Raw genomic sequence first — 16,627 nt, 5'->3', positions numbered from 1 at the left:
ATTCATTAAAATCCTATAATGTGATTTTCTGGATTTTCTTTTCTCAATTTGTCTGTCATAGTTGACGTGTACCTATGATGAAAATTACAGGCCTCTCTCATCTTTTTAAGTGGGAGAACTTGCACAATTGGTGGCTGACTAAATACTTTTTTCCCCCACTGTATGTGTGCCATTCAGAGGGTGAATGAATAAGACAAAATATTTAAGTGCCTTTGAACGGGATATGACAGTAGGTGCCAGGCGCACCGGTTTGAGTGTGTCAAAAAAGGCTGTTCTGAGGGCAAAGGGGGGGTGTTCTTCATATTTTGTACACAGTGTAGTCCAATTTCTAACACTGTCTATGAAATGGCCTTTTTTTGTAATGTGTAATTTAATGTAGTGATCTTTTAAATTATTGATGTGTGTCCATTTTAAAGTGGTTAAAATGTGTTAAAATGTTGATGACGGTAGTATGATAAACTAAAGAAAATATACATTTTCATCAAGTTTTTGACATGTTTATGTTAATATATGAATGGACCAAATCCCAACAAATCTCAAAATTGATAGGTAGATGCAAAAATTTAATTTCAGACTGTGGTGCCTGGCCTTAAAATGCTAAGCCTTTTTTTTTGGGGGGGGGGGGGGGGTAATATATCAATGATTATTTGAGTCATAAAACATGGAGAACAGTGGTGTCAGTAGGAGGCCAGGGCGGTGATTGGGGACATTACCCTGTGTAGGGTGCACTCTTTCGGATGGGTCGTTAAACGGGTGTCCTGACTCTCTGTGGTCACTAAAGATCCCACGGCACTTATCGTAAGAGTTGGGGTGTTAACCCCCGGTGTCCTGGCTAAATTCACAATATGGCCCTCATACCATCTTGGCCACCTAATCATCCCCAGCTTCCAATTGGCTCTTTCATCCCCCCTCCTCTCCCCTGTAACTATTCCCCAGGTCGTAGCTTTAAAATGAGGATGTGTTCTCAGTCAACTGACCTGGTAAAATAAGGGTAAAATAAATGTTCAGTGCTTCAAGCAGTAGTTAAAACACTTACTCTCCTCGGTCCCACTGATGTTAACGATGTTGTAAAATCTACCATCTGCGTTATCTTATTGTTATCTCTTGAGAACTCCCCTCAAGGAAGTATAAAGAAATGAACAATGAAGGTGAGGTGCTGATTATCGTTATAGCGTTGTTATAGCGCTGACTATAACTCAGCTGGAAAGGCAAAACATTGATATCAATAAAAGTTCATTGCAAAGAGTGGAGAGTGTGCATCTTCCATATTGACACAGCTTCCTGACCCATCCAGGAGTAACCTATCATGTTTGTTTGTTTGTGACTAAACTAAAAACTGCACTCACCTCACAGACTCCAGACCCGTCCAGACATTGGTCAGAGTGGCCGTTACAGTTGCAGGGAACACACTTCCCCAGGAACAGACCTTTAGTGTCTCTGTAGTACCCTGGAGCACATTGCTGGAGAGGGTGGAGAAAGGAGGGAAGAGAGGGAGAGGGAGAGAGAGGAGGGAGGAGTGGGGAGGAGGAGGAGGAGGAGAGAGAGAGAGGAGGGAGGAGGAGGAGGAGGAGAACGAGAGAGAGAGAGAGAGAGAGAGAGAGCGAGAGAGAGAGAGAGAGAGAGAGAGAGAGAGAGAGAGAGAGAGAGAGAGAGAGAGAGAGAGAGAGAGAGAGAGAGAGAGAGAGAGAAGGAAAGAGGGAGGGAGGAGGGACAGAGAGAGAAATGAGAGAAGAGAGATTCAGACTTGATTCCTATCTGTATGAACTAATTTATGGACATATAATTCCTTGCTTCATCACACCTAATCATATAGGATTAGTGTATCTACATAAACCTAATCATATAGGATTAGTGTATCTACATAAATGGACCCACACATTGTAGGCAGCTAGAGGGTAAGAGTGTTGGGCCAGTAACCGAAAAGTCGCTGGTTCGAATCCCCGAGCCGGCAAGGTGGGTAAAATCTGCCGTTCTGCCCTTGAGCAAGACAGTTAACCCACAACAACAACTGCTTCCAGGGCGCTGATGACGTGGACGTTGATTCAGAGGGGTTGGGTTAAATGAGGAAGACACATTTTGGTTGAATGCATTCAGTTGTGCAACTGACCAGGTAACCTCCTTTCCCTAAAAGGTGTTGTGAGTGCAGTAATAATCCCTAAAAGGTGTTGTGAGTGCAGTAATAATCCCTAAAAGGTGTTGTGAGTGCAGTAATAATCCCTAAAAGGTGTTGTGAGTGCAGTAATAATCCCTGAAAGGTGTTGTGAGTGCAGTAATAATCCCTAAAAGGTGTTGTGAGTGCAGTAATAATCCCTAAAAGGTGTTGTGAGTGCAGTAATAATCCCTAAAAGGTGTTGTGAGTGCAGTAATAATCCCTAAAAGGTGTTGTGAGTGCAGTAATAATCCCTAAAAGGTGTTGTGAGTGCAGTAATAATCCCTAAAAGGTGTTGTGAGTGCAGTAATAATCCCTAAAGGGTGTTGTGAGTGCAGTAATAATCCCTAAAAGGTGTTGTGAGTGCAGTAATAATCCCTAAAAGGTGTTGTGAGTGCAGTAATAATCCCTGAAAGGTGTTGTGAGTGCAGTAATAATCCCTAAAAGGTGTTGTGAGTGCAGTAATAATCCCTAAAAGGTGTTGTGAGTGCAGTAATAATCCCTGAAAGGTGTTGTGAGTGCAGTAATAATCCCTAAAAGGTGTTGTGAGTGCAGTAATAATCCCTAAAAGGTGTTGTGAGTGCAGTAATAATCCCTAAAAGGTGTTGTGAGTGCAGTAATAATCCCTAAAAGGTGTTGTGAGTGCAGTAATAATCCCTGAAAGGTGTTGTGAGTGCAGTAATAATCCCTAAAAGGTGTTGTGAGTGCAGTAATAATCCCTAAAAGGTGTTGTGAGTGCAGTAATAATCCCTAAAAGGTGTTGTGAGTGCAGTAATAATCCCTAAAAGGTGTTGTGAGTGCAGTAATAATCCCTAAAAGGTGTTGTGAGTGCAGTAATAATCCCTAAAAGGTGTTGTGAGTGCAGTAATAATCCCTGAAAGGTGTTGTGAGTGCAGTAATAATCCCTAAAAGGTGTTGTGAGTGCAGTAATAATCCCTAAAAGGTGTTGTGAGTGCAGTAATAATCCCTAAAAGGTGTTGTGAGTGCAGTAATAATCCCTAAAAGGTGTTGTGAGTGCAGTAATAATCCCTAAAAGGTGTTGTGAGTGCAGTAATAATCCCTAAAAGGTGTTGTGAGTGCAGTAATAATCCCTAAAGGGTGTTGTGAGTGCAGTAATAATCCCTAAAAAGGTGTTGTGAGTGCAGTAATAATCCCTAAAAGGTGTTGTGAGTGCAGTAATAATCCCTGAAAGGTGTTGTGAGTGCAGTAATAATCCCTAAAAGGTGTTGTGAGTGCAGTAATAATCCCTAAAAGGTGTTGTGAGTGCAGTAATAATCCCTGAAAGGTGTTGTGAGTGCAGTAATAATCCCTAAAAGGTGTTGTGAGTGCAGTAATAATCCCTAAAAGGTGTTGTGAGTGCAGTAATAATCCCTAAAAGGTGTTGTGAGTGCAGTAATAATCCCTAAAAGGTGTTGTGAGTGCAGTAATAATCCCTGAAAGGTGTTGTGAGTGCAGTAATAATCCCTAAAAGGTGTTGTGAGTGCAGTAATAATCCCTAAAAGGTGTTGTGAGTGCAGTAATAATCCCTAAAAGGTGTTGTGAGTGCAGTAATAATCCCTAAAAGGTGTTGTGAGTGCAGTAATAATCCCTAAAAGGTGTTGTGAGTGCAGTAATAATCCCTAAAAGGTGTTGTGAGTGCAGTAATAATCCCTAAAAGGTGTTGTGAGTGCAGTAATAATCCCTCGCACATGCGCTAACTGTAGCTATTAACAAACCAGTATCAACTGATGCAACGTTAGCACAGTAAAAACAGTAATAACAACACCAACCTGACAGGAGTCTCCCTGGTAGTTAGCAGGACAGAGGCAGATCTCTACGTTGTTGGCATGTCGCCCGGTGGGCAGGGTCTGTGCCACCTCCAGCGCCGCCCCGCGTAGCGACACAGTGTGGGCGGACTGGGAGTGGAGAGCTCTGATCTGGAGAGACTCTAACCCCACCAGAACCATCATCAGTTCCTCTCTAGACACCACGTTCCCCGTCTGGGCGTGGCGGAAACTTCCCTGGGGGGTAGAGAGAGAGAGAGAGAGAGAGGGAGGGGTGAGAGTAGGCATGGGTGTCATGATGATGTCATTCATGTATATGTCAGAATATTGCAGAATATTGCAGTTAGATTGTAATCTTCTGGTTGGACTGCAAATAGGTATTTAGATGTAAACAGTCAGTGATCTACTATCTCCAGGTGGTCAGGTCAGTGTCATACCTCTAGCATGTGGACTATCCCCAGGTGGTCAGGTCAGTGTCATACCTCTAGCATGTGGACTATCTCCAGGTGGTCAGGTCAGTGTCATACCTCTAGCATGTGGACTATCCCCAGGTGGTCAGGTCAGTGTCATACCTCTAGCATGTGGACTATCTCCAGGTGGTCAGGTCAGTGTCATACCTCTAGCATGTGGACTATCTCCAGGTGGTCAGGTCAGTGTCATACCTCTAGCATGTGGACTATCTCCAGGTGGTCAGGTCAGTGTCATACCTCTAGCATGTGGACTATCTCCAGGTGGTCAGGTCAGTGTCATACCTCTAGCATGTGGACTATCCCCAGGTGTGGTTCTTCAGGTGAAGAGTATTCTTTCTCCATGAACACCAGGGTCATCTGGTTACCCTGTAGACACAGAGACACACACACACAGACATATCTTTTAACAGCAGAGATACACTAGCCAACCTTCAGTTCACTGTTCGTCTGGCTTCCTGACACACACAGACAGCCGTTTCCACAAGAAATACACAACCTTTTACCAGGCTTCAGCGCTCTTTACTAATAGTTAAGTTTATGTCAAGTGGCAAACACATCATTTCTTCCATAGACATTAAAGGACACTAAACACAAGGGTAAAAGACAAAGTACATCTTCGTAATAAAGTACATCTTTGTAATAAAGTACAAAATACATCTTCGTAATAAAGTACATCTTCGTAATAATGTACAAAGTACATCTTCGTAATCTGTTTAGATGTAAAGCCAAGGTACACTGTGATGTCTACCTTGAGAATGATGTCAGGTCGAGAGGCCTCAGCGGGAAGAGAGAGAACATCTCCTCTCATAGTCTGAGTGTGGAGATGATACCGCAGATAGCCTCCATAAGACGATACCTAGAGAGAGATGAAGAGAGAGGGATGAGGGAGGGAGGGATGGAGAGAGAGAAAGAGAGAGAGAGAGAGAGAGAGAGAGAGAGAGAGAGAGGGGGAGAGAGGGGGGATAGATATACAGATGGAGAGAGATAATGAAGCAGAGAGAGATAGAGAAACAGAGAGGCAGACAGACAGACAGACAGACAGACAGACAGACAGACAGACAGACTGGTGGTCAGACAATAAATCCTAGAGGAAGGTTACTAGGTATGTTCAAAGAGAAAGATCAGATCTAACATTAAAGGTGTTATATATTCTAGACAAAACAACTCTATACCCGCTGTCTGTCTCCACAGCCTCTGTACTGTGTACTGTGTACTATATGAAGCCCTTAGCAGTAGTGTAATCTGATTTAGCCTCCTTTTGCCCCCTCACCCCTTTCTCCCTCTCCTTGGCATCGTGAACACAGTACCTCTATGAGGGCCTCTGGCTCAATTACACCTACCGAAGCATTTATACCACTCATCCCTAACCCCCGCCCTCTCCCGTCTGCACAAGGCCCGGTTACTGTTTAACAGTCACTGGGCTATAGGGCGACTGAGTTTAAGCCTCTCGCTCCCTTTCCTTTATCATGTGAAACAATCTCTATTGTTTTGGCTACAGGTGTTCTGCGCTCCTCCATTTAAACATTTTAACTCTTGGACCCGCTGTGAGTCTTTGTGACCTTTGGGGGGGGTCATGCAATGTATGTACTGTGTGTAAAATATGTTATCTATTACTATTTACAGCAGGATTGTGTGTCCAAGACTTTGGGGAACAATAAAGTTTATTGTATGGTATTTGTCCGTACTTTGTCTCCCAGGTAGGTTCTAGGAGCGTTCCAGTGGAGGTCTTGGTAGACATCGGGTACGTCACCAAGGTCTGCTTCCACCAGATCCTGACCAGGATATACCGTCACAGGGACTTCCTGTCTGTCTGCTCCCAGCAACACCCAGTCCATCATGTCCAACACCTGGAAGTTTATCACAATACACAGGTTATATTAATATAACATTACAATAACATAGCATAACATTTATACACCGTCACAGGGACTTCCTGTCTGTCTGCTCCCAGCAACACCCAGTCCATCATGTCCAACACCTGGAAGTTTATCACAATACACAGGTTATATTAATATAACATTACAATAACATAGCATAACATTTATACACCGTCACAGGAACTTCCTGTCTGTCTGCTCCTTACAGCACCCGGCCCATGATATCCATCACCTAAAACATAACATTATAATAACATAACATAACACTTCCTGTCGGTCTGCTCCCTATAAAATAAATTGAATTAAATAGCTAAAATGATATAGCCTAATTAGCCTACTCCTGTCTATACAGAAATAAATCAAATCATTCAAGACAAGTTACTACACCAAAAAGCATGATTTGGACACAGATGATCTATTGTCACGCCCTGACATTGAGATCTCTAGTTGGGTTGGTCAGGGTGTGAAATCTAATTTATATATTTCTATGTTGGCTGGGTGTGGTTCCCAATCAGAGGCAGCTGTCGGTCGTTGTCTCTGATTGGGGATCATACTTAGGCAGCCATGTTGCCTACCTTAGTTGTGGGATCTTTGTTTCTGTTTGGCTTGTTTGATGTTTAGCCTCTTGAACTTCACGTTCTGTTGGATTTTGCTATTTTGTCAGTGTTTATTAAATTAAACGACTATGTATGCATACCACGCTGCACCTTGGTCCGATCCTTTACACAACGAACGTGACATCATTAGCTTCTATCAGATGTAGATTGTTTTAAATCGCGTTGCCTACCGTTGGAAGGAAACGCAATTTGGGCAGCGCATGGGGCAAATACCAAATAGATGATTGTTGAGTTGCGACTGTCATGTTTATCTTTACTTGTTTTGTATAGAAAGTTCATAATATTATCACATGACCACCAAGCACTTCTGGACATCAGATCGACAGTTACTAACCTCGATTTCGACTTCAAATACGACTTCAACTCCGACCTGCTCCACTGTTCATACCGGACCTTATTCCTTTGTTCAATGGGCTACCAAAACGTCGCGGGAGACCAGATGGAGTTCGGGTGAAATTGAGGCGAAGAGAAAACCGAATGGAGCTCCCCTTCGTTCTATTGCCAAATTTCCAGTCACTCGAGAATAAGATGGATGAGCTTCATTCGAGAGTGTCCTATCAGAGAGATTTGAAAAGCTGCAATATTATACGTCTTACTGAAACGTGGCTGGATGATGACGCTATGCACGTAGTACTCGGTGGATTCTCCATGCAGCGACAGGATCCTACAACGGCTTCAGGGAAGTTCAAAGGAGGTGGAGTGTGTTTTTTCATAAATAACAACTGATGTGCTACTTCAAGTGTGAAGGAAATCTCTAGCTTTTCTTCACCTGATATAGATACTTACCTCATGGTAAGCTGCGGACCCTTTTATCTACCAAGAGAGTTCTCATCCGTAATTATCACGGCTGTCTACATCCCTCCCCAAGCCAACACCACTCTGGCACTCAACAAACTGTATGGGGCCATAAAGAAACAAGAAACCTTTTGATGGCGTCAGACCAAGGCTCTGCATCTGTCCTCGCGCTCATAGACCTTAGTGCTGCTTTTGACACCATCGATCACCACATTCTTTTGGAGAGATTGGAAACCCTAATTGGTCTACACGGACAAGTTCATGCCTGGTTTAGATCTTATCTGTCGGAAAGATATCAGTTCGTCTCTGTGGATGGTTTGACCTCTGACAAATCAATTGTACGTTTCGGTGTTCCTCAAGGTTCTGTTTTAGGACCACTATTGTGTTCACTATATATTCTACCTCTTGGTGATGTCATTCGGAAACACAATGTCAACTTTTACTGCTATGCAGACGACACACATCTGTACATTTCAATGAAACACGGAGAAAATTGCCTACCCTGGAAGCCTGTGTTTCAGACATAAGGAAGTGGATGGCGGCAAATGTTTTACTTTTAAACTCGGACAAAACAGAGATGCTAGTTCTAGATCCCAAGAAACAACGAGATCTGCTGTTGGATCTGACCATTAATCTCGATGGCTGTACATTCGTCTCAAATAAAACTGTGAAGGACCTTGGCGTTACTCTGGACCCTGATCTCTCTTTTGACGAACATATCCAGAATATTTCAAGGACAGCTTTTTTCTTCATAACATTGCAAATATCAGACACTTTTTGTCCAGAAATTATGCAGAAAAGCTAATCCATGCTTTTGTCACTTCTAGATTAGACTACTGCAATGCTCTACTCTCCGGCTACCCGGATAAAGCACTAAATAAACTTCAGTTAGGGCTAAACACGGCTGCTAGAATCCTGAATAGAACCAACAAATTCGATCATATTGCTTCCTGTTAAGGCTAGGGCTGATTTCAAGGTTTCACAGCTAACCTACAAAGCATTACATGGGCTTGCTCCTACTTATCTCTCCGATTTGGTCCTGCCGTACATACCTACACGTACGCTATGGTCACAAGACGCAGGCTCCTTATTGTCCCTAGACTTTCTAAGAAACAGCTGGAAGCAGGGCTTTCTCCTATAGAGCTCAATTTTTATGGAATGGTCTGCCTATCTATGTGAGAGACGCAGACTTGGTCTTGACCTTTAAGTCTTTACTGAAGACTCGTGGACTGAGAGGTGAACTGCAAGGCACTGGAGCGACAAACCACCCTTGCTGTCTCTGCCTGGCCGGTTCCCCTCTCTCCACTGGGATTCTCTGCCTCTGACACTATTACGGGGGCTGAGTCACTGGCTTACTAGTGCTCTTCCATGCCGTCCCTAGGAGGGGTGCGTCACTTGAGTGGGTTGAGTCACAGACGTGATCTTCCTGTCCGGTTTTGCGCTCCCTCGGGCTCGTGCGGTGGAGGAGATCTTCATGGGCTATACTCAGCCTTGTCTCAGGTTAGTAAGTTGGTGGTCTGTTGATATCCCTCTAGTGGTGTGGGGGCTGTGCTTTGGCAAAGTGGGTGGGGTTATAACCTGCCTGGTTGGCCCTATCCGGGGGTATCGTCGGACGGGGCCACAGTGTCCCCCGACCCACCTGTCTCAGTCTCCAGTATCTATGCTGAAATAGTCTTTGTGCCGGGGGGTTAGGGTATGTCTGTTATATGTGTTGTCATTCTCCTGCTTTATCTGGTGTCCTGTGTGAATTTAAGTATGCTCCCTCTAATTCTCTCTCCCTCTCTCCCTCCCCTCCCAGAGGACCTGAGCCCTAGGACCATGCCTCAGGACTACCTGGCCTGATGACTCCTGGCTGGCCCCAGTCCACCTGGCCGTGCTGCTGCTCCAGTTTCAACTGTTCTGTCTGTGGCTAGGGAACCCTGACCTGTTCACTGGATGTGCTACCTTGTCCCGGACCTGCTGTTTTCGACTCTCCCCCTCTCTCTCTACCGCACCTGCTGTGTCGACCTCTGAATGCTCGGCTATGAAAAGCCAACTGACATTTACTCCTGAGGTACTTACCTGTTGCACCCTCTACAACCACTGTGATTATTATTTGACCCTGCTGGTCATCTACGAACGTTTGATCATCTTGAAGAACAATCTGGCGTTAAATGGCCATGTACTCTTATAATCTCCACCTGGCACAGCCAGAAGAGGACTGGCCACTCCTCAGAGCCTGGTTCCTCTCTAGGTTTCTTCCTAGGTTTCTGCCTTTCTAGGGAGTTTTTCCTAGCCACCGTGCTGCTTCTACATCTGCATTGCTTGCTGTTTGGGGTTTTAGGCTGGGTTTCTGTATAGCACTTTGTGAAAACTGCTGATGTAAAAAGGGCTTTATAAATACATTTGATTGAAATCGCTCACCCAGAGGCAACGTTTCTGGTGGGCGGAGACTTTAACTCGGGGAGACTTAAAACCTTCCTACCTCACTTCTACCAAGACCTCTTCTGCGCCACTAGGGGCGCAAAAACTCTAGCCCACTTTAATTCTACCCACAGAAACGCATACAAGCCCTCCCTTGTCCTCCCTTCAGCAAATCTGACCATGACTCCATTCTCCTGCTTCCTGTTTACAAACAAAAGCTCAAACAGGAAGTACAAGTGATGCGCTCAATATGGAAGCGGTCCGATGAAGCAGTCACGAGGCTACAAGACTGTTTTGCTAGTACAGACTGGGATATGTTCCAGAATTCATCTGATAGCATTGAGGAGTTTACCACAACAGTCACGGGCTTCATCAATAAGTGCATAGACGATGTCGTCCTCACAGTGAAAGCCCCTGTTTTTCCAGATGACTGTGTGATCTCGCTCTCCGTGGTCGATGTGAGCAAAACGTTTAAACAGGTTAACAATCACAAGGCCGGAATACCAGGGCGCGTTCTCAAAGCATGCGCAGACCAGCTGGCAAGTGTCTTCACAGACATTTTCAATCTATCCTTGTCCCAGTCTATAATCCCAACATGTTTCAAGCTGACCACCATTGTCCCTGTTCCAAAGAGCTCCAAGGTAACCTGCCTAAACGACTATCGCCTCACATCTGTAATCATGAAGTGCTTTGAAAGGCTGGTCATGACACACATCAACAACATCATCCCAGACCCCCTGGACCGACTCCAGTTCGCATACCGCCCCAACAGATCCACAGATGACGCAATCTCAATTGCACTTCACCCTGCCCTCTCCCACCTGGACAAGAGGGGAAATAACTATGTGAGAATGCTGTTCATAGACTACAGCTCAGCGTTCTACACCATAGGGGTTTGTGCTTAGTCTGCTCCTGTACTCCCTGTTCACCCACGACTGTGTGACCACGCACGACAGCAACACCATCATCAAGTTTGCTGATGACACAACGGTTGAATCAGCCTACAGGGAGGAGGTCAGAGACTTGGCAGGGTGTTGCCAGGACAACAACCTCTCCCTCAACGTCAGTAAGACCAGGGAGCTGATCGTGGACTACAGGAGGAAGAAAGAGGGGAGAGCACGCCCCCATCCATATCGACGGGGCCTGTTGTCGAGCAGGTAGAGTGCGTCAACATCACTTAGGACCTAACATGGTCCACACACACCCGCACAGTCGTGAAGAGGGCACGGCAGCGCCCTTTTCCCTCCTCAGGAGGCTGAAAAGATTTGGCAAGGGCCCTCGGAAAGTTCTACAGCTGCACCATCGAGAGCATCTTGACTGGCTGCATCACCGCTCGGTATGGCAAATGCACCGCCCTTGACCGCAAAGCGCTACAGAGGGTGGTGCGGACAGCCCAGTACATCACTGGGGCCGAGCTCCCTGCCATCCAGGACCTCTATATCAGGCGGTGTCAGAGGAAGGGCCGAAAAATTGCCAAATACTCCAGCCACCCAAGCCATAGACTGTTCACTCTGCTACCGTCCGGCAAACGGTACCGGAGCATCAGTTCTCGGACCAACAGGCTTCTACCCCCGAGCCACAAGACTGCTAAACAGCCAGACTAGTCAATGAATGGTACCAGAACTATCTGCACTGACTCTATCTTGCACTGACGAGGTGTGCAATACTTCAAATAATCTCAAGTGAATTACGGTTTACAGTAGGGGTTAATGTTGCAGCCGAGGATATGGATTACTGGATATAATTGCCTGTCTGTTTGTCTGTCAGTTAAATAACCTCCACCTGCTTTCAATTTACAATACTTTGTATCCCTCATTTACTCAAATGTTTCCATTATTTTGGTAGTTATCTGTTTATCACTGTCCATAACTGTTAATACGTACAGTATTAGCACACTTTACCTAAACCACTCAGCATTGAGTCAAAACATGCTAATTGTGTTGCAGCACAGAATCTGAGTTTTACGTCCGTTGTAATATAATCTGGGAACCTGTGGACAAAATATGGAACTGTTGAGCAAACCCCTGTCTGCTGTACTGTCCTCTACCTCAGTCCGTCGTTTCTCTGAGCTGCGACAGCGGTTGGTGGCGCCGAAACAGAAACAGGAAGTGCAGCCTTTAGGGTTGGTGGGATCCAGGTGGAAGGTTCCCACTCTGCACTGGTCACAACGACCACCCTGGACATTCTCCTGTTGGGGAAAAAAAGGAGGTGTAAGACATCTTGTTGCCAATGATGTTCTTGAGAGGTTGAAAGTGTTTTACTGGTTGAAAAATTTTCCGTCTAGTGCAGGGGTACTTGACTACTATTTGGGAAGGTCCGGTCACACACATTTCCCAGGTGGCAAAGGTTTGGATGGATATTGTAATTTATCGGTGTAGTAGAAAACAAACACCTTGCAATGCATGTGACTCTAAACTGTTGAAACTGTTCACACCCCTCTTTGTTGGCAGATAGAAAATTTTTGCTGTTTTAGAGCTCAGTTTATGCAATTCTACACGTTTTGACATGGGACGGAGAGAAAATGATGCAGTTTTAAAGCTAATTTCCCTCAATTCTACACATTTTGACATGTCTTATGTGTGTTCATGTGATACCTGAGCAGTGTTGGCGGTAATGCATTACAAAAGTATCACTTTAGAGTAATATATTACTTTTATGAGTAACGGAGTAATATAACGAGTTACTGGGTTGAAATACTGAAATATTACTGCAGTTACTTTCAGAATCGTATCTCTACCTGCATGTTATATTTAGTATTTTAAAGCTAATAGAATTGCTGCTGTAGCTGCCTAGGCTGCGGTTCAGAAGTTAACCACTCCCCCTCTCCGGCGCACGACGTCGCCGGTCTACTAACCACTGGTCCTGGCAACCCATCTTTATGCACACCTGGCAACCCATCTTTACGCACACCTGGCAACCCATCTTTACGCACACCTGGCAACCCATCTTTACGCACACCTGGCAACCCATCTTTACGCACACCTGGCAACCTATCTTTACGCACACCTGGCAACCCATCTTTTCACACACCTGGCAACCCATCTTTACGCACACCTGGCAACCCATCTTTACGCACACCTGGCAACCCATCTTTACGCACACCTGGCAACCCATCTTTACGCACACCTGGCAACCCATCTTTACGCACACCTGGCAACCCATCTTTACGCACACCTGCGTCTCATCATCAGTCACACCTGGACTTCATTACTCCCTGATTACTTACCCTTTATATGGCACTCTTTTGTTATCAGTCATCAGGCAGTATTGACAATGTTTCCTTGTCAGACGTTTCTCTTGTTTTACATCGTTCTATGTTCGTTATTATTAAACTCACTAACTGCACCTGCTTCCTGACTCCCTGTGTCGACGTTACAGAATACTGCCTCAACAAATGGAAGGAGCAGTTAAGCAGGACATCTCCCAGATGGTCGGCGAACAGGGACACCTAATTCGCCAACACCACGACCAGCTGGCACAACTGTGGACGGCTATGGGATGAGGTCCTCCGCGTTCTTCAACGTCTCGACATTTCCCGAGGGGTGTCACCTCCAACAAGCAAAGGATTCTCTACCACAAGTCGACCCAGCGAGCCAGCACCCCAGCCCATCCAACAGTTCGCCCAGGTCAGCGATGCCCGTTTGTTTCCCGGACAAATATGACGGGTCTCCCTCCAAATGCCGTGGCTTCCTACTCCAGTGCTCTCTCTATTTCCCTCATCAGATGGGCGCCCCCACCAGGGAGAGGTCCAAGATTGCCACAGTTATTTCCCTGCTGACCGGACGGACGTTGGAGTGGGCTACGGCCGTCTGGGAGAGAGGAGAGGAGGAGCATGATTCCTATGAGGGGTTCATGGCTCTGTTCAGCGGGGTCTTGGATCATCTACCGGAGGGCAGAGAGGCGGGTGAGCGCCTACTCCAACTACGGCAGGATGGCCAGACCACGGCGGAGTACGCGCTCACCTTCCGGACAGTGGCAGCATCCAGCGGATGGAATGAGCCGGCGCTCTGCGCCCTACTCAGAAGAGGATTGTGGGAAGAGGTCCAGACGGAGTTGGCATACCGAGACGACAATCTAACCTTGGACACACTCATCACCATGGCCATCCGTCTGGATAACCTTCTATGGGAGTGTCGGCACCCCCATCGCCTCTCTCCCTCCTTCGTTGACCTGTTCTGAATCAGAGCCTGAACCAATGGAGGTAGGGGCCACACGCCTCCCCCGCGGCTGAGCGACGCCGTCGGAGACAGTTTGGGGCTCTGTCCCTTATTGCAGCCAGGAGGGGAACTAGCTTCAACGGTGTCCGGTACGTACCAACCCGGGGTCTAGGAGAGCAGAGCGACGGCCCCCGTGATCATCCGTCTCCTGGGGTAGGCGTGAGTACTCCATCATCATCACTTTCCGCCAAACCTTTTTTAGTATCCATCTCACTAGCTGGCTGTCCCTCATCTATTGTTTCTAGTGGATTCCGGTGCCGCAAGGACCTTTATTGACCAGTCCCTTTGCCTCCTCCCTGTACAGAGCCTTGCAAAAGTATTTATCCCCCTTGGCGTTTTTCCTATTTTGATGCATTACAACCTGTGATTTAAATAGATTTTTATTTGGATTTCATGTAATGGACATTCACAAAATAGTCCAAATTGGTGAAGTGAAATGAAAAAAAATAACTTGTTTCAAAAAATTCTAAAAAATTAATAACGGAAAAGTGGTGCGTGCATATGTATTCCTTTGCTATGAAGCCCCTAAATAAGATCTGGTGCAACCAATTACCTTCAGAAGTCACATAATTAGTTAAATAAAGTCCACCTGTGTGCAATCTAAGTGTCACATGATCTCAGTATATATACACCAGTTCTGAAAGGCCCCAGTGTCTGCAACACCACTAAGCAAGGGGCACCACCAAGCAAGCGGCACCATGAAGACCAAGGAGCTCTCCAAACAGGGCAGGGACAAAGTTGTGGAGAAGTACAGATCAGGGTTGGGTTATAAAAAAATATCAGAAACTTTGAACATCCAACGGAGCACCATTAAATCCATTCTAATTTTTTAAAAAGAATATGGCACCACAACAAACCTGCCAAGAGAGGGCACTCCACCAAAACTCACGGACCAGGCAAGGAGGGCATTAATCAGAGAGGCAACAAAGAGACCAAAGATAACCCTGAAGGAGCTGCAAAGCTCCACAGCAGAGATTGGAGTATCTGTCCATAGGACCACTTTAAGCCGTACACTCCACAGAGCTGGGCTTTACGGAAGATTGGCCAGAAAAAAGCCATTGCTTAAAGAAAAAATAAGCAAACACGTTTGGTGTTTGCCAAAAGGCATGTGGGAGACTCCCCAAACATATGGAAGAAGGTACTCTGGTCAGATGAGACAACAATTTAGCTTTTTGGCAATCAAGGAAAACGCTTTGTCTGGCGCAAACCCAACACCTCTCATCACCCCGAGAACACCATCCCCACAGTGAAGCATGGTGGTGGCAGCATCATGCTGTGGGGATGTTTTTCATCGGCAGGGACTGGGAAACTGGTCAGAATTGAAGGAATGATAGATGGCGCTAAATACAGGGAAATTCTTGAGGGAAACCTGTTTCAGTCTTCCAGAGATTTGAGACTGGGACGTTCACCTTCCAGCAGGACAATGACCCTAAGTATACTGCTAAAGCAACACTTGAGTGGTTTAAGGGGAAACATATACATTTCTTGGAATGGCCGTCAAAGCTCAGACCTCAATCCAATTGAGAATCTGTGGTATGACTTAAAGATTGCTGTACACCAGCAGAACCCATCCAACTTGAAGGAGCTGGAGCAGTTTTGCCTTGAAGAATGGGCAAAAATCCCAGTGGCTAGGTGTGCCAAGCTTATAGAGACATACCCCAAGAGACTTGCAGCTGTAATTGCTGCAAAAGGTGGCTCTACAAAGTATTGACTTGGGGGGGGGGGGGTGAATAGTTATGCACGCTCAAGTTTTCTGTTTCTTTGTGTTATTTGTTGTTTGTTTCACAAGAAAAAATATTTTGCATCTTCAAAGTGGTAGGCATGTTGTGTAAATCAAACGATACAAACCCCCAAAAATCAATTTTAATTCCAGGTTGTAAGGCAATAAAATAGGAAAAATGCCAAGGGGGGTGAATACTTTCGCAAGCCACTGTACATCACCTCATACCTGCTCTCCTCTCCGTTTCCGATCCAAGCGTTGGATATGCGACCATTGGGATCCGGCACTATTACACACGTCACAGCTCCACTCACCCTCACCGTGGGACCCAAGCACCAGGAAAGGCTTCCCTTCCTCATCACCTCCACACCCGTGCACAAAGTCATCCTCTGCCTCCCGTGGCTCCAACTACATAATCCCACCATCTCCTGGTCAGAGAGGAGAATTACAGCCTGGGGACCAGGATGTCAGAGGACCTGCTTTCCCGCACCCTGTGGTTCCATGTCGGTGGAGGGCCCTGTGAGTGTCCGCCAGCCCATCAATCGGTACTCCGGTATCGTTGGCCCTGTGTTTTGGGACGTAGATGTGGACATCCGCCAGGTTCTGGAGAGGGAAC

General features: G+C 45.9%; 1 protein-coding gene across 1 annotated transcript in view; it reads right to left on the bottom strand.

Moving 5' to 3' along the window:
- The window catches only part of lama5 (laminin, alpha 5), a gene marked incomplete at its 5' end in the record, with an annotated part of 129,042 nt that overhangs the window by 72,943 nt on the left and 39,472 nt on the right, over positions 1 to 16,627 (bottom strand). The window contains 6 exons of the mRNA XM_084186664.1: positions 1,347 to 1,460; positions 3,919 to 4,149; positions 4,665 to 4,748; positions 5,131 to 5,238; positions 6,068 to 6,229; positions 12,122 to 12,262. Of these exons, the coding sequence (XP_084042790.1) occupies positions 1,347 to 1,460; positions 3,919 to 4,149; positions 4,665 to 4,748; positions 5,131 to 5,238; positions 6,068 to 6,229; positions 12,122 to 12,262 (840 nt within the window). The remainder of the gene's footprint in view (positions 1 to 1,346; positions 1,461 to 3,918; positions 4,150 to 4,664; positions 4,749 to 5,130; positions 5,239 to 6,067; positions 6,230 to 12,121; positions 12,263 to 16,627) is intronic.

The sequence above is a fragment of the Coregonus lavaretus genome, assembly GCF_964263955.1.
Source record: "Coregonus lavaretus genome assembly, chromosome: 22".
Classification (NCBI taxonomy): domain Eukaryota; kingdom Metazoa; phylum Chordata; class Actinopteri; order Salmoniformes; family Salmonidae; genus Coregonus; species Coregonus lavaretus.
The sequence above is the reverse complement of the archived record's forward strand: the minus strand, read 5'-3'. Positions and strand labels throughout refer to the sequence as shown.